The 22,823-nt window shown below is 50.4% G+C and overlaps 1 protein-coding gene across 4 annotated transcripts in view; it reads right to left on the bottom strand.

Moving 5' to 3' along the window:
* Rps6ka2 (ribosomal protein S6 kinase A2) overlaps positions 1 to 22,823 on the bottom strand; it is a 270,352-nt gene that overhangs the window by 68,938 nt on the left and 178,591 nt on the right. For all 4 annotated transcript variants that reach the window (XM_075951153.1, XM_075951172.1, XM_075951161.1 and 1 more), the window contains 2 exons: positions 11,783 to 11,899; positions 4,618 to 4,699 (listed from right to left, as the gene is read on the bottom strand). In XM_075951153.1, the coding sequence (XP_075807268.1) occupies positions 4,618 to 4,699; positions 11,783 to 11,899 (199 nt within the window). The remainder of the gene's footprint in view (positions 1 to 4,617; positions 4,700 to 11,782; positions 11,900 to 22,823) is intronic.

Below are 22,823 nucleotides of genomic sequence, written 5' to 3'. Positions count from 1 at the left end.
CCCTGCCTTAGCTCAGTGGGCATGGGACCAGGAGAGGCTTCCCAGGTGGCATAGCCAGGGGAGTCAGAGCTGCCTGTGCCTTCAAGCCTGGTTTCCTAATCTGAGCTATGTGCAAAGGAATCTCCACACTGCCATGAAGAGAGGCAGAAGGGAAGTTTAAGACCTTCCATGAAGCCCCAGGCACCTGCAGCAGGGTGATCTACTAGAAGGCCACTGTCCTAATCAATAAGGACATCTCTCATGGCAGTAAAGGCGCCCTCTTGCTAGCTCATGGACTGCACAGAAGAGTTCAGACCCACTTAATGTTGGGGCTCATGGGAACAGGTTAGTGGGCAGAGCATTCCCTCCGTCAACCCCTCAATCACTGAGCAGGACACCGCACTCCAGGGTTCCCTATATTTCAAGCACATAACACGAAACTGTTGCCCACAGTCACTTCATTCTGTCACAAAACTGTGCCAAGTTCAAGAACACAAGAAACTATCGAAGTCTGTAAGTAGCAGCATCCTGTCACGAAGTTGGGGGATTGAACTGGGACGATGGGACCCTATCTGGGGTGGCGGGAAGCGCACACATCTGCTGGTTCTTTTCTCTTCCGGCTCCGGCACAGTTGACATTCCTTTAGAAACAGCTTGTCACCTTTGAAACGAAAAAAGGGGGCTGTGCCTGGCATTCCACACGTGAAGGCAAAATAGAGCCATGAGAACCGCCATCCTCCTTGTCAAGCCACGAGGACTCCCGCTGACAACAGTCCTCCCCCTGCACACGGCCGTCACTGCACATAGAGAAAAGCCTGAAGTTTCAAAACGATTTCCGCAAGTGCCTGCCCCTTCTCGTTTCCTTCTCAGAATGACTTCGCTCTTCAGATGAGTTCCAGTTCCCTCTGCGACTGTCCTTGTGGAGCTAGTGATTGGCAAGAGGAGGGCACACCGTGGGTGTCACACACAAACCTTCTCTCTCCAAAGCTGGGGCCGTGGCGGAGACGGGAAGGAACTGGTATCTGAGTAACTCAGGATAACAGGATGCAGAGAAGTTGGAAACAAAACAAATTTGAACGTTCCTTTGTGTAGATTCTCTTCTTCCAGTTGTGAGAGAGTGCAGATGTGTTGGGGGAGAGGGGTTCCAGTGGGAGTACACTGGAGGCCAGGGGTTCGCTCTACCCCACGTGATGCATCACCGTGTCTTATGGTAACTGAGGCGCATCCATTTCCTCTTAAGAGACACTATTGGATTTCTGGGGGCAAATCTATTCCTCAGTGATAGCCTGTTATAGAAAGCTGAAATAATATAAAACGTAAAACCGTGTTTGGTATTAGCAGACTTCAGAAGAGCACAGGGGGATGGGATTTTTTTCCCAGTCCTTTTTGCCTACATGGCTCATCTTCACAATATGTAAGTGATTACTCACTGTTCTAGAGTACTTGTTTTTAAACATTATAAGACACCCGGGGTAGTCTGAACGTGGTTGGCTCCTATATGCTCATAGGGAGTGGCACTATTGGGAGGCATGACTTTGTTGGAGTAGGGGTGGCCTTATTGGAAGAAGTGTGTCACTGTGGAGTGGGTTTTGAGTCTTCATATATGCCCAAACTATGTCCCAGTGCAAGGAGTCCAATTCCTGTTGCTTTCTGATCAAGATGTAGCCAACACCATGTCTGCCTGCATGCCGCCATGCTCCTTGCCATGATGCTAATGGACTGAACCTCTGAAACTGCACGGGCTGCCTCTGAGGAACAGCGTCCTGTTAGTTCCTATGGCTGCGGTAAGACCAAAAGGGACTTTGGAAGGAAAACAATTATTTGGCTTACACATGCAGATGGCATTCCATCACTGAAGGAAGCCAGGACAGGAAGTGAAGGCAGGAGCCTGCAGACAGGAACTGAGGTAAACCCACCGAGGAGTGCTGGTTATTGCTTTGCTCCTCAAGGCTTGCTCAGCCTGTTTTCTCAGACAACCCAAGACCATCTACCCAGGGGTGGCACCAACCCCAATGGGCTGGACCCTCATACATTGGTCATTACCAGGAGAATGCCCCCATAAACTTGCCTACAGACCAAACTGGCAAGGGCATTTTCTCAGTTGAGGTTCCCTCCTCACACACCTCTAGCTTGTACCAAGTTGGCAAAACCAGGTCAGCCAGTCTGTCCTCAATGGCCAGAGAGCAGAAGCACCAGATACGAACTTGGGGTCGTCCTTCCTCTCCTCAGTACCGTCTGCATGTCTGTCCATGGTGAGGCATGGGTGTCTCATTTTTATTCTCAAGGCCGAGAAGTGCCATGCAGACAGGCCACATGACGACTACTATGGGATGAGATGATAAAATGCTGGAGGAAAAGGGTCTCCAGGAGAAAGGGTTGACAGTTGGAGTGAAGAGTCCACCATGGATGGGAAGGATGACGACAGGAGCAGGAGGCAGCTGCTCATGCTGTGTTCACAACTGGGATGCGGAGCACGGTGAACGCTGGGGCACAGCTTCCGTTTCCCGTGTTATATTTGGCCCATGGGTCGGTGTCACCACACCCAGGATGATCACCTCAACTGGACCTCTCTGGAAACGTCTGTACAGACACTGGGGTGTGGCTCTTCAGGTGGTGGTGGTAACGACATACTAAAGATCACACTGGCGTTTGTGCTCAAGGCTGTGGTTAGGGGACTGTACTGCTGTCTCTGTGGAGCAGCCGGCTCACAGGACGACGTGCTTTAACGCTGAAGAACCGCAGGAGCAGTTTATTTTGAGGACTTTCCGATGATCTTAATGTAATGTCCGTTTCTCTGAGACAATCCTAGTTAAGTTTATCTTATTAAATGCTGGAGTTGTGATGTGGGAGTGTCATATATCAATCTGTTGATTTCATTGGCTAAGCAATAAAGAAACTGCTAGGCCCATTGGATAGGCCCACCCTTAGGTGGGTGGAGTAAACAGAACAGAATGCCGGGAGGAAGAGGAAGTGAGGTCAGACTCCACAGCTCTCCTCTCCGGAGCAGACGTAGGAGAGACGCCATGCTACCTGCTCCAGGGAAGACGCACGCTATGAAGCTCTGACCCAGGATGGACTTAGGCTAGAATCTTCCCGGTAAGACCAGTGCTACACAGATGATAAGAAATGGGCTAGTCCAGGAGCGAGAGTTAGCCTAGAAGAGGCTAGATAGAGATGGGTCAAGCAGTGTTTAAAAGAATACAGTGTCTGTGTAATTATTTCGGGGCATAAGCTAGCCGGGCAGGGCAGGCGGCTGGGGTGTTTGGGGACGTAGCCCCGCCGACGCCCCCCATATTACAACAGAGTTGTTTCCCATATACTTTCTTGGCCAAAAAGAATAACTGTATAACATTTTTGTGAAGAATTTTGGGCAGTCTCACCATGTTCAATTGATAACCAGCTATAACAACATAATACCACCCGTAAGATTATGCTGGCTCTGAGAAATATGCCTTTGGTGGTGGATTTGAACGACCTAGGAGAAGCCACATCTCAGGTTCACTCCTACGAATCCGTGAGCCACTTGCTCGTGTTGACAATGGCCTTCCCTAGGCGTACTCAGATGACAGATCATGCCCAGGCTGTCAGAAGTGGTCAATATTTACATTTTCTGACCACCGACAACATAATTCATCTCTTTTGTGGAAGAAAGATCACCCATTCTAAAGTCAGGCCTAGGATCTTACACACCTGCTCAACATAAAAGCCGTCTCCCTTGAGAGAATTCTTCCTGCCTGTATACAAGACGTTTGCAATCTACAGACACTTCGTCCATGCATCTGTCACCCTATGTAACCGGCTATCTGTGCCGTGAAACCATAAACTTTATCTCCCCAGCTAGACAGACAGCAAGTGAGTTGAAGGCTCAGAACAACACATTCTTTGGAGTCCTCTGCTGCCAAGGACAGTATGTTACAAGACCCACAAATCCAAGTACCCCCTGACATCTGTTGAGTCTCCCAGTCTCCCCAGGAATCTAAGCACGGGCTTCCCTCACTCAGGGCTCCACCTCTGTGAGGCCAGCACCCATCTCTAAGAAGTCGGATCATGTGTGCGTGCTGGTGTGAATTTCCTGCTGGTCAGAGGCCTGGATCCTCCCCCGGCTACGACAGGATGAAGAGGAAGGATCAGAGCAAGGCTGGCTGGAGTGAGACTGACTCTAGGCTTCGACAGGCCCTGGGGTTTAATGCTTATGCCTCACTGGAAGGATGGGCACGCCGGAGACTGAGTATCCCCGGCCACTGGGACCACTAAGGAGCACAGCACATTCGTGCATCGAGCTTCCTGGGAAACTGAGCAACCCGTTGTGGTGGGCGGTGGCGGTCTGCCGTGGAGCCAAACAGCCGGAACAAATGGCTTCCTTCCGGCTGCTCTTTTCCCGCATGGCTCAATGCAGCAGAGCATGTGCAGATGCTACTTATGCAGCAAGCTCCCTCTGAAAGCCGAACAAACTTTGCAGGGATGGCAACAACACCCAAGAAATGCTGGCAGCTTATTGCCCAGTGGTGCCCGGTGCCCGGTGCCCTCCCCTGGGGCTCCTGAAACCACGAAGACTGAGTAAAGCCATTATGTCCTCAGATTGCCCAGGGAAGACTGCCGAGATGTCTCAGAAGGAACTGGCCCCTCCCAGGACCCTTACCTTTCAAGGTGGCTTTCTTCAGGACCTTCATGGCATAGAGCTGACCAGCATCGGAGCCTGTGACCTTCCTCACCAAGAACACCTGAGGAGCAGAAAACACACTGGCTGTCCGTGATTGTTAGCTTTGTAACTGGACACAGCCTAGACTCACCCTAGACTCACCGGGGAAGAGACCCCTGAAGGACTGTCAACACTGGCCTACCTGTGCGACTGTCTATGGTGGGCTCTGCAGACCCAGCCCACAATGGGTGGCACAGCCATAGGCAGGGGTGCTGAACTGCATGCGAGTGGAGAAATAGAGACACGTACAAGCTAGCAAGCTAACAAGAGGGCATTCACAGACAAATTTCCCTCTGCTCCTGACTGCGGATGTGATGTGACCAGCAATCTCAAGCCCCTGCTGCTGTGACTGCCCTACGGTACCAGACTGTGGAATTCTGAGCTGGAATAAACCCACTCTCCTCTAAGATGCTTTTGTCAGACAGAGTACGCCATCACAACAGCAGGGATGACACAGGACGCTATCCCAAATGAAGGATCTGATCATGGATTCGCTATAGGAAACATGGGTCATCTCCAGTATCTACGCTTCCAAAAGATGCTTCATCTACCTGCTGCAGCTCTGTGGTGAGCATTGTCCTGCCTCCGGTTTGGGTACCACTAACTTTCATTTGGAACCGAAAGAGAGACGCACACATCACAGACTGCACCAGATTTGCTGGCTACTCTTACCTGAACTCTCCTTACCCGAATCTGTCTTAGGGTTACTATTGCTGTGACGGACACCATGACCAAAGCAAGTCGGGGAGGAAAGGGTTTATTAGCTTACACTTCCACATCTGTTCACCATCAAAGAAAGTCGGGACAGGAACTCGAGCGGGGCAGGAACCTGGAGGCAGGAGCTGATGCAGAGGCCATGGAGGGCTGCTTTCTCAGCCTGCTTTCTTAGAGAAGCCAGGGCCACCTGCCCGGGGGTGGCCCAGCCCATGGTGATTCCTACCTGATCACTAATTAAGAAAATGCCCTACAGCTAAATCTTATGGAGATATTCTCTCAGTTGAAGTTCCCTCCTTTAAGATAAATTCTAGTTTGTGTCAAGTTGACATTAAACCAGCCAGGACAAGATTCCAGCTGTGGGCAGCAGAAGCTCACCCACAGTTATTTTGTTTTTAGTTGCTGGCTCTTAAGCACATTCGTGTGGATATTTAACACTCTCTGAGACACTTCTGACACATGGAATAAATCAACAAAACAAAAGATACCTGAGAGAGGCTGAGCTTAAGGCAATATTACTAATATTTTAAAAAATATTAATGAAGAAAACTGCTGAGTATGAAAAGGAATGTTCCACACAAACGAAGAAAGCATGGCTTTCCTAAAGGGCTCCCCACTGTAAGCCCCGATTGGTAACAGAGCCCACAGCGGCACCCGGGGCTGTGCTGCAGTTGTGAGCAGAGGCAGCTATCCTTGGATGCATGAATCTGTGGCGCTTCTCCTTCCCAAAGGCTTCCCTCACACCCAGCCCTCCTGCATGCACTTTGGGGTATTCTAGCTCTGCAAAACCCCAGCTAGCCCCCACTGGCTGAGGACATAGCACCATCATGAGCCTCTACCTGTTCCATCAGTCACATTAGGGCTGCAGGTTCCCCTAGCCATATGGCAGGTCACTCCTCACTCTCCTGGTTCTCTATCACAGACAGAGACGGTGCTCAGGAACCTGCACGGTGCAGAGCGGGGCCTTTCCGTGCCAGAGACGATCTGACATCATCTATTCCATCGGCACAAGCAAAGGGGAGGCGGAGCGACACATTGTTCAAGCCCAGGACCACATTCACAGATGGATGTCAGCCCCACTTCTCCATCATGTGTACCTCATTCCCCCTGGCCAGTGTCCGTACTGCAGCCACGCCCCTCAACAGGGGAGAGCATCTGGTGTCCACGGGAAAACACCATGCTCTCTGCCAGATGGCAAAGGTGCCAGAAAGGGGAAGAGCCCTGTCTTGTGTGGCGATGAGTATTTCCAGGAGCACACAGGGTCTTGGGAAGTCATGAGGACACACCATCACAGGGAATAGCTCTGATTATTTAGATGTGTGGGACATCCATGTGCATGCGTGTGCACATCTCCATGGCTGGATGAACACGCCTATGGTACGGACCTAAGAGAGAGCCTGGGGCTCAGTCTTATATGTACCAACTCCCATTCTAGATTTGAGGCACCAGACCCCCCCCCCCCCACACACACACACACAGGATCTTGAGATCCCTGTGGTCCTGCACATCCCTAGAAGTTACTGCAGATGGAGGGGCTCTTGTTCTAAGCAATGCCATTTGAGTCATGGTCACCTCCTTGGTGTAGGGAATGAGCCCAGGGTGCCAGTGTGGGTTCATTTCTACCAATAAGCAGATAGAAATGAGACAACAGTGGTGGGAATAAGAGACTTTTCTGAAGACACAATGCATTAGTGCCTAAATGCTAAGTCCCTGCAGTCTGAAAGGACTCTTTCATCTGATACCATCTAAAATAATTCCAGCCTGCTCCTGAAACTGGCAGCATCTATCTGCAGGAGGCAGGGGGCAGGAGACAGGGGGTAAGAGGCAGGAAGCAGGAGGTGGGGGGAGGCAGGGGGTAGGAGGCAGGAAGTAGGAGGTGGGGCAGGAGGCAGGAGTCTAGGTGGTGATGGTGGGCTCTAAATACAATGCACATGGGAGCTCACTGTCCATTAGATCACTGGGAGGTTAGGCTAAGAGCTGGAAAGGAGGTTGGGGCTTGGAGCAAGGCCTGTGCTGTTGGCCACACGACCAGAGCATTTTCCTGCCTACCATCAGACTGGAGTCAGTGGGAGCTGAGCACTGAGGAGCCAGCACAGAACATTTTTGCTGTACCCCTACTGTGGCGCTTTATGCCAGTATGTGGGGTCAGGGAGGCATGCATCCACGGCCAGGTCACCTATGGCCAGGTCGCTGAGTCTTCATAAGGAAAAGACTATGCAGGGTCACTGTTCACTGTTCACAGGACTCTGGTTGGTAGACAGAGGAACCCCTCTATGCTGTTATATTACAGCTGAGACGGAAATCCCAAGAAAAAGATTTGCATAGTGCAAAAATAGCCACACAGGGAGAAGCCTTCACTGCCCCAGCCCGTGCACATGTAGGACTGCCAGGCCTTTCTCTGCCTTCTCCCTATACTCTGCCCCGTAACATACATGACATGACGGTGTGGCCCAGGTTCCCTGCTGTAGTTCTAATCTCCACACGGCCATGCTGGGAGGGGCTAGCAGAGCCCTGTGCCACATCACAAGACATCAGGAGGGTCTTCGCATACGTGGGCACACCGGCACCACATCCTTGGACTTGCTGGCCTCTGTCCAGGTTTTAGTCTTTGATAAGTCAGTTACAGCAACACAAAAAGGGCTGAGACAGAGTCATCCCACCTGCCAGCATCTAAACAGAAAACCACATCCTCACCTGCACTGAGCAGTGCCATTTACGAATTAGGTGAGACAATATCAATTGATACACAGATATTTGCGTATAAAATGCTTACAATTTTGGGTAGACAATGTCTTACTCTGTAACCCAGGCTAGCCTCTAAGTCATGGCAATCCTCCTGCTTCAGGCTTTGAGCACTGAAAACATTTTTCCTGATCGCCTTTCATACTTTAAAAACGGGACCACTGATGATGGTGGCTAAGGCTTACATTCGTCTGTTTTAAGCAGGATTTCTGCGTCTTTAAAGGCACAGAAACAGCTTCACTCTGTCACTACTAATACGCTCCTACTAAGCGCCAAGATTTAGAACTGCGTGCAGCAATCTCTCTAAGGTGGTTAGAGGACGGGACAGAGGTCACCTCTCGCACCATAAGAGGAGGGACTGTGGAATTTAGACATTTATTTGGATGCAAAAAAAAAAAGCTCCCAAGTAACTTTGATAATTTTAGCAAATGTGGCTGCTGTGTCTCTGGTGCTTTGGCAGTGGTGTGCGCTAACCTGTTCCTCTGTCTGAACAATGCACAGGCGACTGTGTGGCCCAGGCCAGATGCAGTCACCCTGCCCCGTCCTGAGCTCTCGGGATCACTGTAATGAGTGACACCCTTGTCACCACGGTCTCAGTCTGGGGGACCTCCAACTGCAGGATGCTCCAGGGCCGGAGCCAAAGATGCAGAGCTACTTTCCGGGGACTCTCAGGCAACAATCTCCCCAAAAGAAGGCATTTAGAGCCCCGCTCATAATGCCGCTGTTCAATTATAGGAAAGCAAGGACATTTTAAAATGTCAGTTTGCTCACTTCTCAGAATGTGGGACTCACAATTTACCACGCCCCAGGGAATTTTAAGGGAAAAAGGAGAAAGCATCTACTCCTGCCTTGGTATTTCTCAACAGAGGGGTGTAGTGGGTCGGTGGGGGGCGGAGAAGGCGGGAGGGTCCCCACCACAGCCACAGGCTCTGGAGCAGCCTGTCTGCACGCCCCATCCAGCACTGGAACACAGTACCAGGCTTCCTCATCTCCTACACTTTGGTCGCTCTTCTGAAGCCCAAGGCTGTTTTGCTCACTTTTCTCTTATCTAAGCCCAGACTCCCCTGGGGGATCGCGGTGCTGATGATCTGCGAACCAACACTGGCAAGGAGAGGCTGCGTCAGAAAGACTGCCCAGGCCATGCCCTGCACACGGCTACAGCACCGGAGCCGTAGCTGTGGTTACCAGTGCAGAGGACCTGTAGGACCGAGCTCCAGCTCTGGGATACTCTGGCGTGGGGACCCAAGGCAGCTGAGGCTCAGCTGCTGCCTGGGAGGAAGTCCAGCCAGAGCCTCCCTATTCCGGGGTTCCTTACCTGCTGCTGCAGAAGCCATCTGGTCTGCGGCACAAGCAGAGAGAGGTACACAGCAGGAGTTCATCAGGGGCAAAGAAGGTGCCCTGTCCGTTTGCTTGTGTTGGGGCACTTATTTAATCACTCAAGCAAAGGAGGTCGGACAGTAGGCTAAGGGATGGGCAAGGGTCAGGCATGCTGGGGTCAACCAGCCCCGGGATCCACAGTATCCAGAACCTTTCCACAGAAAGGAGACACGCCTGCCCCACGTTTATAAACACACAGCAGATTTGCCTGCAGAGAGAGTGTGGGGCGGTCAGTCAGACCAGTCAGCACCTCACGCTGGTCTCATGGAAAAGAAAACCTGCAAGGACAGACACAGCATAATTTGGGATCCCCTTCGCTGCTGTGCAGAGCCCAGGAAGACCCGGGTGGCTTCTCCAGGGCAACTCGCTTTTTTCTAGAGTCCCAGTCGAGTCTCCTTGCTTCCCTCAGGGCACTGGGCTTGGAGGAACTGAGCTGAAGGCAAGAGCTCCAGGATGCGATGCCCACAGGAACTTACCCGTCCACTGTCCCCTCTTCCCTCCTCCCACTGGTACCTGCGCAGCTCCATTCCTTTGCCCTCCTGTCCATATGAGATTAGGAACTGAGAAGGTGGGGCGTGCAACTTGTCACTAGGGGCACTGTGAGAGCCACGTCAACGCTATTTCAAAGACATGCTTGTTAAAATGTAAGATGAATGAAGATCCTGGGGAAGAATTTCCTCCTCCACTCTGGGTTTTTTGTTGTTGTTGTTGTTTGTTTGTTTAAGACAGGATCTTAGGCAGCCCAGGCTGTCCTTGAACTCAGAACGTCGCTGTGGAAGACCCCGAGCTTTTGCTAGTGCAGAGATTACAAGGGTGTTCCTTCACACTGTTTACACTGTGCTGGGGTTGAACCCAGGGCATCAGAAGTACGATGTAAGCCCCATTCCTGAGCAAGACGCGTTCAAGTTGAGGGCAGTTTTTGCGCAGATAGACTACTGGCTGGACACCTGGACCTCTGATACACCCCTGTGGGGCTAGGGAAGTGTCCTGTCTCCCTTTCCCCAGGAACTCAGGTGCTTCTCTGTGGGGATGGAGCTGTGACAGTCACAATGTAACAGCAGTCACCCAGTGCAGAGCCAGTCAATAGCCCCAGCAGCACTTCTGTCTCGGCAGTGTTCTGGGAAAGAAGGCGCTGCTGGTGTGGAGCTGCTGGTGTGAGTCTAAACAGGAAGAGGCTCCTCCCTCGTGAGACAATAGATGTGTACATGAGAAACATCTTTATTTCGCTTCTTCCATGTTGTAAACCCCCATGATGTACGTGTAACATATGTGAGTGTAAGCAGGCTTCTTGTCACTTGCCCATGCAGAAAAGGAAAAGAAGGCATTCTGCCTCATAAACAGTCAAATGAATGGGGTCTGCATGAGATCGCTCTAAGCCACTCCAAGACTTGAGTCGGACTGGACCGAGCCCACCCTCTTTCTGGCCCAGTCATGTGAAGACTGACAAGATTCGGCAAATGTCCACATACAACCCAGAACAGTTTTTCCACAGTGCCAGGACAGCTCTGCTCACACGTCAGGAAGCGCTGGCTTCGTGCTGAACTTGGGTCTTTTCGCTCTAGCAGGCTCCTGCCTATCCAGCTGCACACAGTGAGGACCACACTGTGTGTGGAGGGGACCCTGAGGGAAGAGTCAGCCTTCCTGTCTCCTGAGAGACATCAGCCACCATCGCAAGACCCATGGGGCAGATATAAAGACATGAGCAGGTTCAGCAAACAAACCCTTCCCAGGCCACAACCAGATTGGACTCATGGCTAATTTAACCCACAGCACGATTATCTAAAATAAGGGAGCTACTTCATTTTACAGATGGGGAAACTGAGGAATCAAATAGCAAAACTACTATGTCATTGACCCAGGTGAAAAGAGACCGACTCCAAATCCCTGCCTCCCTGTTCTTGAGTGACAGCTGTATAGGCCAATCCAAGGAAGGTCTCCCCACTTGATTCTTGAGTGACAGCTGTGTAGACCAATCCAGAGCAGACCTCCACCCTTTACTCATTTTCCTATGCTCTCATCTCCTCTTTTCAGAAAGATCTGTTGAGACTTCAACTTCCAAGACTCCATGACTTAAATGCAATAATCCAGCTCCCTCTGCAATAACCACACTGATGAGCATGGGAGTGTGGGTGACCTGGCTTTCATGGCTCATGATTCTGACACACACAGGCTCAGCTAATGTGGGCAGTGCCATGCCCAAACCCTGCCAGACTCAGCCAGTACCGCCTTTGCCTCTGATGCCAATCCACCAGTGTCGTTCCATCCAACTCACCTTTCCGTAGGACCCTTGTCCTAAGACCTTCAGCAGCTCAAACTGGGAGGGATCGGCCTTCTCGAAGCCTTCCTTCACATGGTTGCTGATGTCAATCTCCTTTACGATACCCTCTTCCTGCAAGACAGCAGTGACACGCAGTTAGAACACAGCCAGCCCCCAGCCCAATCCATCAACACCCTTCCCTAAAGCTAGGAAAGTTGTCTGCTCTGGGGGCTTCCAGCGTGGGGACTGAGATGGTGCCTATGGCCGGCATGTGAGTCTCCAGCGTGGGGACTGAGATCGTGTCTATGCCAACATGTGAGCCTCCAGCGTGGGGACTGAGACAGTGCCTATGGCCGGCATGTGAGCCTTCTGTCCTCCAGAGGTTGCTGTCACTGTGTCTCACCAGGACCATGGGGAAATCTGAATGTGTCCTCCATGATACCCACTCTGCAGTTTACTGTGTGGGGCTGGAATATGGCAGCAGAACAGGGAACAAATAGTGCCCTGAGGGTCTTGCTTCACCACTCGACACAGGAGACCAGGAGAGGGTCCCATGTGGACATGCAGACAATTTAGTCTCTAACTCATTCACTTCCCAGTGTTTTTGACACAGGTAACCCAAGGAGAGCTACAGAAGAGCCTCCCGTCTATAAACCAGGCAGCAGTCACTAACGGTACTTCACTTCCTGCACGCTAGGAATGCAGGGGCCGAACAGCGGCCACTGGAGTTGGACAGCATTGGACAGCAGGTGTCACCCCACACATCAGAAAGTGCAGGCCGGGAAGTCACCCCCAAAAGCCGGGAAGGCATCCCCAAACAGCCAGCCGGAAGCAGCCTTCCCTGGAAGTCATCCCCAAACAGCCAGCAGGAAGCAGCCCTCCCCACATCTTCTTCCTAAGCAAACCACAGAGCCCAGTTTCCTCTCAATATCTGAACTCCACAGCTGCAGTGTCTCCCTCCATTCAAGGACTGACTACCGTTCCCAGGGGATGACATCACAGTGGCAATGGCCACTTACATTACAAATTACCTTATAGGGAAATGAGTGCCCTGGGCTATAGGTGTAAACTACCATGCCTGGCTCCTTGTCTTGTGCTGATAGTGGCTGTTTCTCTTTGTGAGGCTGGCCATTTTATCCAAAACTCTACAGAGGATTTAATGCAGTTCCCTTAGAAGATCCAAACCGGTGCCTTGAGTACTAACTGCTCAGTTTACAGCACAGGACAGAACTCTTAAAAGTAACTAGATGTTTGGGGAATGAAGCCGGTTTCAAGGTCAGACGGCAGGTACACCTTCAAAGCCACCATCCCATGACTTGAGAGAGAGAAATCAGAAACCTCTATAGGCTGTAGATGACAAGGAGTGCTAAGAAATCCTCCCGAGTGGCAGCAGGGTTCTAGAATGTTCCAGGAGAGCAGGAAGGAGGAAGGACAGCCATGAAGCAGCTACCAAGAGTAAAGCCGTAATAGGGTCTTCCTCTCCTTTCCTGGTTTATCCCTCATCTCTTTCTCTTGCCTTGTGGCTCCAGCCAAGGATTTGACTACTATACTGGATTAAAAAAGTCAGAGCAGACATCGTATCTAATTCCCACCTTCAGAGGAAATGTTTAGTTTTTTTCTGTTTAGTATAATGTTGGTTACAGGTTTGTTGTATCAACCACATGTTCTCTGCAATATGCAGATTAAACTTATAATGTATATGATTGTACATGTGTGTGTATACATACATACATACACACATGAGTGCAAAACAGAAAGGACAAGGAGTTACACTCATGACCCCTCATCAATAGAGCTGCCTAAACAGGACCTGATATTGTCATTGTGGAAGGGGGACTCTCACAGGCCCCACCCCGAGACCGAGACTCCAGGCAACTGAGGACTGAGGACCTCTGAGAGAGGGAGAGCAGCTGGACTCAGGGACGAGCCTCTAGCTGGTCATCCAATTCCCAGTGCTCAGCCCTGATACCATACACAGACAAGGAACACTAAACAGACGCAGCAGGCTGTAGTTATATATCTGTGCCTTTATACATATAACAATAGCAGTTAAACAAAGAGGTCTTGGAAAGGGGTACACTCATCCATTGCTGGTGGGAATGCAAACTTGTGCAACCACTTTGGAAAGCAGTGTTTCGGTTTCTCAGGAAATTCGGGATCAACCTACCCCTGGATCCAGCAATACCACTCTTGGGAATATACCCAAGAGAGGCCCTATCATACAACAAAAGTATATGCTCTACGATGTTCATAGCAGCATTGTTTGTGATAGCCAGAACCTGGAAACAACCTAGATGCCCTTCAATGGAAGAATGGATGAAGAAAGTATGGAATATATACATATTAGAGTACTACTCAGCAATAAAAAACAAGGACTTCTTGAATTTTGCATGCAAATGGATGGAAATAGAAAACACTATCCTGAGTGAGGTAAGCCAGACCCAAAAAGAGCAACATGGGATGTACTCACTCATATTTGGTTTCTAGCCATAAACCAAGGACATTGAGCCTATAATTAGTGATACTAGAGAAGCTAAATAAGGAGAACCCAAAGAAAAACATATAGGCATCCTCCTGAATATTAACCTTCATCAGGTGATGAAAGGAGACAGAGACAGAGACCCACATTGGAGCACCGGACTGAAATCTCAAGGTCCAAATCAGGAGCAGAAGGAGAGAGAGCATGAGCAAGGAACTCAGGACCGCAAGGGGTGCACCCACACACTGAGACAATGGGGATGTTCTACTGGGAACTCACCAAGGCCAGCTGGCCTGGGTCTGGAAAAGCCTGGGATAAAACCGGACTCTCTGAACATAGCGGACAATGAGGACTAATGAGAACTCAAGAACAATGGCAATGGGTTTCTGATCCTACTGCATGCACTGGCTTTGTGGGAGCCTAGGCAGTTTGGATGCTCAACTTACTAGACCTGATGGAGGTGGGGGTTCCTTGGACCTCCCACAGGACAGGGAACCCTGATTGCTTTTCGTGCTGGGGGGGACTTAATTGGGGGAGGGGGAGGGAAATGGGAGGCGGTGGCGGGGAAGAGACAGAAATCTTTAATAAATAAATAAATTTATAAAAATAAAAATAAAAAAAAAACAAAGAGGTCTTGAATTTGAGGGGAAGTGAGGTGAGTATACATGGAATAAGTAAGGGGGAGGAAAGGAAAATGATATAATTATATTTTAATTTTAATACACTATATTTTAAATAGAAAAGAGACCAAAGGAGGGCAAAAACAGGTGATGGATAAGGGATAAGCAAAAATAACACACTGGGCATAAAAGAGGAAGAGAGACTGAAGGGGAGGTACAGGAGATCGGTGAGCACGGAGAAGATGGAGAGGAGGGAAAGGAAAACCCGAAGCACGTTTGCTCCAAAGTGCACAGTGATATCTAACATTATATATGCTATTTTTAGTACTTTTAATTTAAAAAAAAAAAGTCGGGAACAACCCAGCAGCTGCACAACCCAGCTGCTGCGCCTCAGCTGTTTCTGAGCAGTCACCCCGTGAGGACTGTCCTCTGTTTTCAGTCTCTTGCCATCCATTCTCAACCACATCATTTATTAGAGGCTAATCAAGTCCCAGGCTGTTAACCTGGGCTGGTGAAGACCTAGGGAACCCTCCCCACTAATCTCCTAACTCACGAATGCCTTATTTCATATCTCATCTGACATTTCCATTGCTTTGGGTAAGAGGGCTGGGACAGTGGAGGAGGAGCCATCCCAGAAACAAATGTGACCCCACTCTTGTCCTCCCCCTCCCCCTCCTCCCACCCCAGGCCTGCTGACTTGGGTTACTAAGGCGACACAAATCTTCCCCTTAGGTGTTTTCTCCTCTGTTTTGAAAAGAAAGTTTTCCTCACAGTCTCCGGCCCTTTTCACCGCACTGTCTGCTGTAGTTTTATGAACCACTCTGTGAAAATGAGACTCCCTGCACACTAGAGTCATGAGCATGAGCGATGGGCGTAGCTCCACGTTTGCAGGGGCCTCCCTCCCACTGACGGTATCCACAGGGTGGAGGCTGGGTTGCCTGCAGACACGTGGCCCCTGCAGGAGGCAGAACCTGTCTTCCTTTGGGACATCTAAGTCCAGTAAGACCTTTGCTCCCAAGTCCACCTTGAAGCTCTATGGGTGTTCTACTGTATCAATACCACGTACTAACTGATGGTACCATGAGCAATTAGTTCCCCTCTCTCTTTTCTAAATCTCTTCTCCAGAAATGTAAAACTAATCAAGATGATCGGTTGTCTGTCTGTGTAAGAGAACTAGAGGCCACAAAGTTAGCCCTCCAAGTCCTAAGGCTCACTTACCGCCATCACATCCAGCTAGACCAAAATTAAATTTCAAGTTTAGGCAAAACTAATTAAGTGTTTTTGAAAAACAAGCAAGATTAGATAACCTGATGCAAGGAAAAAAGGGGGTATAAATGGTTTCTAGATGCCAAGAATAATAGGTAGAAAAGAAGAGTTTGTTGGTCTTACACGGAAGTTTATATCCTTGACAGACAAAATCCCTTTGGAGGCAGAAGTGGAGCTCTCGAGCAAGGTGCATGTGAGTCTGTCCATGCAATAGGGACATTGTGCACCCTGCTCCAGGGTGCTTACATGTTCACAAGAGAAGACGGGCTTGATAGTAATCTACTGGAAATTGACAAAAAAAAAAAACTCCAGAGATAGAGACCGACACACTCTTCTGTCCACAAGGGCTGCACACACATAAATAAAATACTAATAAAGTAAAATTAGGGTCTAGTGTCAATCAGAGACCTCTGAATGAGTGTGATGTGTGTATTTCATGTATACACACACATGCATACACTGTGCTAGTTTTCCAGATATGGACACGAAGAGTTTCATTCTCCCTGCAGTAGCACTAACCAGTGAACCAGTGGGCTGTGCTCTGCCTGTGACATCTCCTCATGGGTCATGGTCCCCGAGACAGGCAGTGAAAGGGCCCTGTTCCTCATCTCTGGCTACCTGCCAGAAGTAGATCTTCTTTGGGATCCTTGAGGAGAAAGCATCAGAGCAGGTGTGACTCTGCCACCCCAGCCGCACAACTTTTCCTAGCTCAGTGACTCTCGCAACAGAGTCCAGACCAAATGAGCCACAGACTTCAGAATGAAGCCTAAACGACAGCAGTGGTGTAGGAATGGCGGCGGTGGAAAGGATTGTAGCGGTGTGAAGGATGGTGGCCATGTGTTTTTCCTGTTTCTGAAACTGATGAAAACTTTTGGGCAGAAACCTCACGAAAAGGAGCCCACTAGATAGCTCCCCACCCCTTCTCCCCCATCTTCTCCACTCCCGGTCCATCCCATCTTCTTTGTTTCCTTTCTCTTGCAGTCAACTTAGCCGTTTCACATTCTTCAAAGATTATGACATATTTTGCTAAAAGGAAAAGAACAAATTTAACTCCAAGTTTCCCAGAGTCCCTTCCCCTGCCGACTTGGTACCATTATCTACCTGTAGAGCTGTCAGAGCTGGGAACCTGGCACAAAAGGGAAGACTCACGTAGAACGAAGCTTTTTACTGAAGCCGGCACAAACCAGAACTGACAGGCTTCCCATGACAAGTGCACACGGAAGCTGACTAGAGAGGGGATAAACTAGATCCATTTCCTCACAGCCAGGTCCCTTCCAGCCCCACAACGGTTATTCCTGAGATCACACTTCTTCCTCGGGAGCACCAAGCACCCAAAGATCTACAGCAAGGCCAAGGACCCTCCCTTCCGGCAGGTGGATTCCAGACCTGAGCCCCTTGTTATCCTACACCCTGTGACATGGTCTGGAAGAAGCAAGCTGGCTTGGCCAACGCTCCTGGAAGAGACTAGGGTTCTCAGTATCCACGCAGTGTGTGCGGGTCCTCCACAGGGCAGGATACATGCATTCTCCCCTATGTGTCACTGTCTACCCAGTGAAGTGCCCAGAGCACAGCGTCTACTCTGCAGGTGCCTGGACGAAAGCACGAGACACTTGGTGGGACAGTTTAGATGAGTGTGTCACATCCACGTGCTGGCCCCTGCAGGACACCCAGCTCAAGACAGACTACAGAGCTGGTGTGCACGTGACCTCACCATCCTTAGGAGACTTTCCCTATCCACAGTGCAAAAGGAATTGAGAACCTCCCATAACCCTGAGGCCATTATTTACATTATATATACATTTTTTTAAGTTTGGGGAAAAGTGGCAAAAAGCCATCCTTGCTTGAGGTTTGGCAAAACATTTCTGTCGTGTGAATCCACATATATGTACCATGTAGAGATCATATACCCTGCCCACCCAACATGAGACACTGAAGACAGCACACCTCCAGAGAGGCAACTATTCATACCAGATAAAATGGACTGAAACTCACTCAGTGAGGATGCAAACTTCCAGGTGAGAGTTCTATCATTTCCTGAACCCAAAGAAAAGCAGGTCTGGACTTAGAGGCATACAGCAACAGCGCAGGAACTTCCATAACCCTGAGCCATGGACCAGAATCTGAGCCACAGCTGTGGGGCCAACAGAGGTCCATAAGCTCTGCCGTTAGCCGTGGTCTGGTGTGCAGGGCGGGCAAGCAGAGTGGAATCAGAACGGCTTCAGTGCCGTCAGCACAGGGAACAGATGTTAAAATAACCACAAGGTTAAACTTCCACAGTGGGCTGTGTGTGAGCTGTGCCAGGATCAAGCTCCCTGGCCATTTACTAGTGTAGACTCACTCTTTTTGTTTGGCCTCTTAAAACAAGCAAGAAGAGTGATTAGGTTAAAAAAGTTGGTCAGCCTTGGTGACCTGAGAGTGGCGGGCTGTTGGGACAGAGCAGGAGAGAGTCTGGGGCTAATCCAGCAAGAGTATTCTCAGTCAGAACAGTTCCTCCTCTCTGCTGAGCCCCAGACTCGAGCATCAGCTATCAGTCACCGGCTAGCGATGTCTTCACTCTGCAGCTCTGGCTTACCCCCTGCTGGAAGACAGCACCTGAGCTAAGCCCTGCACAGCTGTAAACAGAATTTGGCAAAAAACCCAAGTCAACTTAAATGAGAGAATCAACCTACTAGCACTTGCTTTTGGAAGTCTCTTAATTGCTCTTCTTTCCCAGAATGGCAGCCTGGGGACAGTGGTGCAAATCCCCACTGAGATCTGTGTAGGTGTTCCTGGACCTCAGCCAGAACTCGGCCTCACGGCTACACACACAGCGCTGGACACACAGTCTGCTCTTACACAGCCGGGACTCAGCTCAGAATGTCTCCTCATCCATAGCAGTGGCTGGGACGTGAGGTTTCCAGAACATTCTAACAGACTGCTAGGAGTTGGTACCACTCAATAACCGATACAGTTCCTAAGACCAGCCCTCAGCCACTTCTTCCAGGGTGACATGTTTTTCTTAGCGTATGTCAACTTTTAACACACTGGTTACCCAGGAAACCATTGCCATGCATTTCCATCAGGTTTTCTCCAGACTGCATACACCTGAACCTCATTCCAAGCCTTCCGTCTACCATGCTCCCAGTCAGTGTCCGGCTTCACGAAGCCAAGTGTGACAGGGCACCCACCTCCTCCGTCCACAGCACGGGGTACAAAGAACACATAGTAGGGTGGAGTGTGGACTGCATGAAACCTCACAGTCCCTCCCTTTCCTCCCGTGGATGTGAGTCCTGACGGGGGGCTGCATGAAACCTCATAGTCCCTCCCTTTCCACCCGTGGATGTGAGTCCTGACCCTGGGAGTGGAGTGTGGGCTGCATGAAACCTCACAGTCCCTCCCTTTCCACCCGTGGATGTGAGTCCTGACCCTGGGAGTGGAGTGTGGGCTGCATGAAACCTCACAGTCCCTCCCTTTCCACCCGTGGATGTGAGTCCAGACCGGGGGGGGGGGGGTGTAGGCTGTGCACCTGACAGCCAGAACCCCAGCATATGCCTACGCACATTTTCTCTCTCCCCGAGGTAAAGTGTGCTTCTCATGAGGAAAGGGATCCCCTCTCTTGGTCCTGGATACTCCTGCCTCCCATAGGAAAGACCTGACCCTAAAAGGGACGGAGCATTGCCATGGAGTAAGTGCATTCTTCCTCCTCGCCCAGGCCTGTCCTTCCCCAGTGTGGTGGTTTGAATAAGAAGGCCCCAGAGGCCCATACATTTGAATACTTGGTTATTGGAGAGTGGCGCTACTCGACAGGGTTTAGGAGGTGTGGCCTTGTGGAGGAAGTGTGTCACTAGTAGTGGGCTTCAGGATTAAAAATTCTTAAACCAATAGAACATCCCCATTGTCTCAGTGTGTGGGTGTACCCCTCGCGGTCCTGAGTTCCTTGCTCGTGCAAAAAAAAAATGCTTAAACCAGGCCCCGTATCTCTCTCCTTCCTGCTGCCTGTAGATCTGGATATAGAACTCTCAGCTCCTCCAGGACCATGTCTGCATGCTGCCATGATGATAATGGACTCACCCTCTGAAACCGTAAGCCAGCCCCCAGTTAAATGTTTTCCTTTATAAGAATTGTTGTGGTCATGGTGTCTCTTCACAGCCATGTAACAGCAACTGGGGCATTCAGTGCTACCACAGCAGAGACTCTCTTGCCCTGCTTCTAGCGAGAGCCTAATTTTAAGAAGACCATGGGAGAGGGTAGAATATCCCTAGATAAAGGGGCACACAGCTGAGGGTGATGGGGTGTCCTTAGGATGTGACGGTTGCCAGAAAAGGACTCTTCAGGGAGCAAACTCAGTGACAGCAGTGAGGTCAGGGCTGTCGCTCATGTGTGGAAATCTTGGGGAAAGGAGAGAATTTCTGAGTCTTTCTTTGTATCCAGGGGCTACTGGAACTCTCCTCATCTGATTCTGACCTGCTAGGATGCAGCGGGCTCCTTAGAAGCTGCTCTCTCCTTCCAAGCTCTGAGTCACTGAGTCAAAGCAGCACCTCTGCCTCAGGTGACCCTATCCTGGGTCTACGCCACTAGGCAGGCCTCCTTCACCTCCGTGCAGAAGCATAAGATCTGGCCTGGCCCTCCAGATTTCTCAGCCAAGGACCCCTGGCTGTGGTCATCCCATACATCCCCTTTCTTGGCCTGTATAGTATTCATCCTCTCCCTAGAAGGGCACCCGGCAGTCGGTGAACACTGCTCATACATGCCTTCATGTCCCAGCAAATCCTGCTCACACATGCTCATACATGTCGTCATCCCCACTGAGTAGATGACTCTCCACAGACAGCCCCTCAGCATGGAGAGAAGCCAAGTCCCCTGATGGGGATGATGGATGAAGATTGGCAGGTTCATCCTGGAGACTCGGGAAGTTGTGGGGAGGGGCACTCAGCCAACGAGTAGGATAAATAATACAAACTTTCTACAATCAGAAAAGCAAGAGCCAAGAGGGAATCAGGAGTTACCGTTTGTCCTATCAATTAGAACAATTCTAAAACAGTGTCTGGATTGGTGTCCTTATTCTAGGAGGCCATCCACAGTGCTCTAAAACTTGTTGATTGAAGAACCCTTCACACATCTGAGCAGCAAGCTGTGCTCACAGCTGGGGATGGTACCTCTCACAGAGGCAAGCCTAGAGGACGTTGGTGGCTGGTGCCACAAGTAGATTTGGTACACAACACATCCTAGGATCCAGCCGTATCCAAGAATTCTCGAGAAGAAAAATGCTAGGGAACCCACTCACCATCACGTAACACCCCTGGGGCATGAACTAGGATCTCTGAAGAGCTCCATCTCACCAAACACGGCTTGGGGAACAGAGAGACCAGCTTCTTCCTGTGTTCACCGCATACATAAGAGAAGAGCAGTGCCAATGGCCACTCTCCCTCCTTAGGCAGACGTCCCAGCCCAGCATGCTATAACATGCTTGACAACTCATATTCCGTGACTAAAGCACAGCCCAGTGCAGACATCGTTCAATTGGAGGAACGACTTCAACTGACCCGCCCAGGAAAAACAACTCAGTGATTCAATGACAACAGTGATGGGAGCAGCCTCCAAGCTGGGAGCGGTCACTCACACACACGCACAAACATACACGCCAAAGTCCAGCCTCCAAGCTGGGAGCGGTCACTCACACACACGCACAAACATACACACCAAAGTCCAGCCTCCAAGCTGGGAACGGTCACTCACACACACGCACAAACATACATGCCAAAGTCCAGCCTCCAAGCTGGGAGCGGTCACTCACACACACGCACAAACATACATGCCAAAATCCAGCCTCCAAGCTGGGAACGGTGGTCACTCACACACACGCACAAACATACATGCCAAAGTCCAGCCTTCAAGCTGGGAGCGGTCACTCATGTGCATGCACAAACATACATGCCAAAGTCCAGCCTCCAAGCTGGGAGTGGTTACTCATGTACATGCACAAACATACACACCAAAGTCCAGTCTCCAAGCTTTGAGTGGTTACTCATATACATGCACAAACATACACGCCAAAGTCCAGCCTCCAAGCTGGGAGCGGTCACTCACACACACGTACAAACATACATGCCAAAGTCCAGCCTTCAAGCTGGGAGCGGTCACTCACACACACGCACAAACATACATGCCAAAATCCAGCCTCCAAGCTGGGAACGGTGGTCACTCACACACACGCACAAACATACACGCCAAAGTCCAGCCTCCAAGCTGGGAGCGGTCACTCACACACACGCACAAACATACATGCCAAAGTCCAGCCTCCAAGCTGGGAGCGGTCACTCACACACACGCACAAACATACATGCCAAAGTCCAGCCTTCAAGCTGGGAGTGGTTACTCATGTACACGCACAAACATACAAGCCAAAGTCCAGCACATCCTGGGGAACTGGGAGACAATCGAACACCAATCTGGTGCTCCTAACCGATACATACATTTCTGCCTTTATGGTTTACGGATCTCCTTCCAGCCCCGAGCTACCTTTGTTATCTGCCCATCCAGGGACTCCAAATCCTTGGTTTTCTCTATCCCATCTATCAGTGTCTCCCCGTCACTGCAATCTCCCTCATGCCCTCCCTCTCCCCTCCTCCCTCTCCCTCCCAGGCCAAGCGCTGGCCTGCCCACCAGGCTCCCTCACTACCAGGAGAGCGTCCACTCAGCAACGCCCCCTCCC

Source organism: Microtus pennsylvanicus, chromosome 1 (genome assembly GCF_037038515.1).
Source record: "Microtus pennsylvanicus isolate mMicPen1 chromosome 1, mMicPen1.hap1, whole genome shotgun sequence".
Taxonomy (NCBI): domain Eukaryota; kingdom Metazoa; phylum Chordata; class Mammalia; order Rodentia; family Cricetidae; genus Microtus; species Microtus pennsylvanicus.
This window is presented reverse-complemented; position numbering and strand designations above follow the sequence as displayed.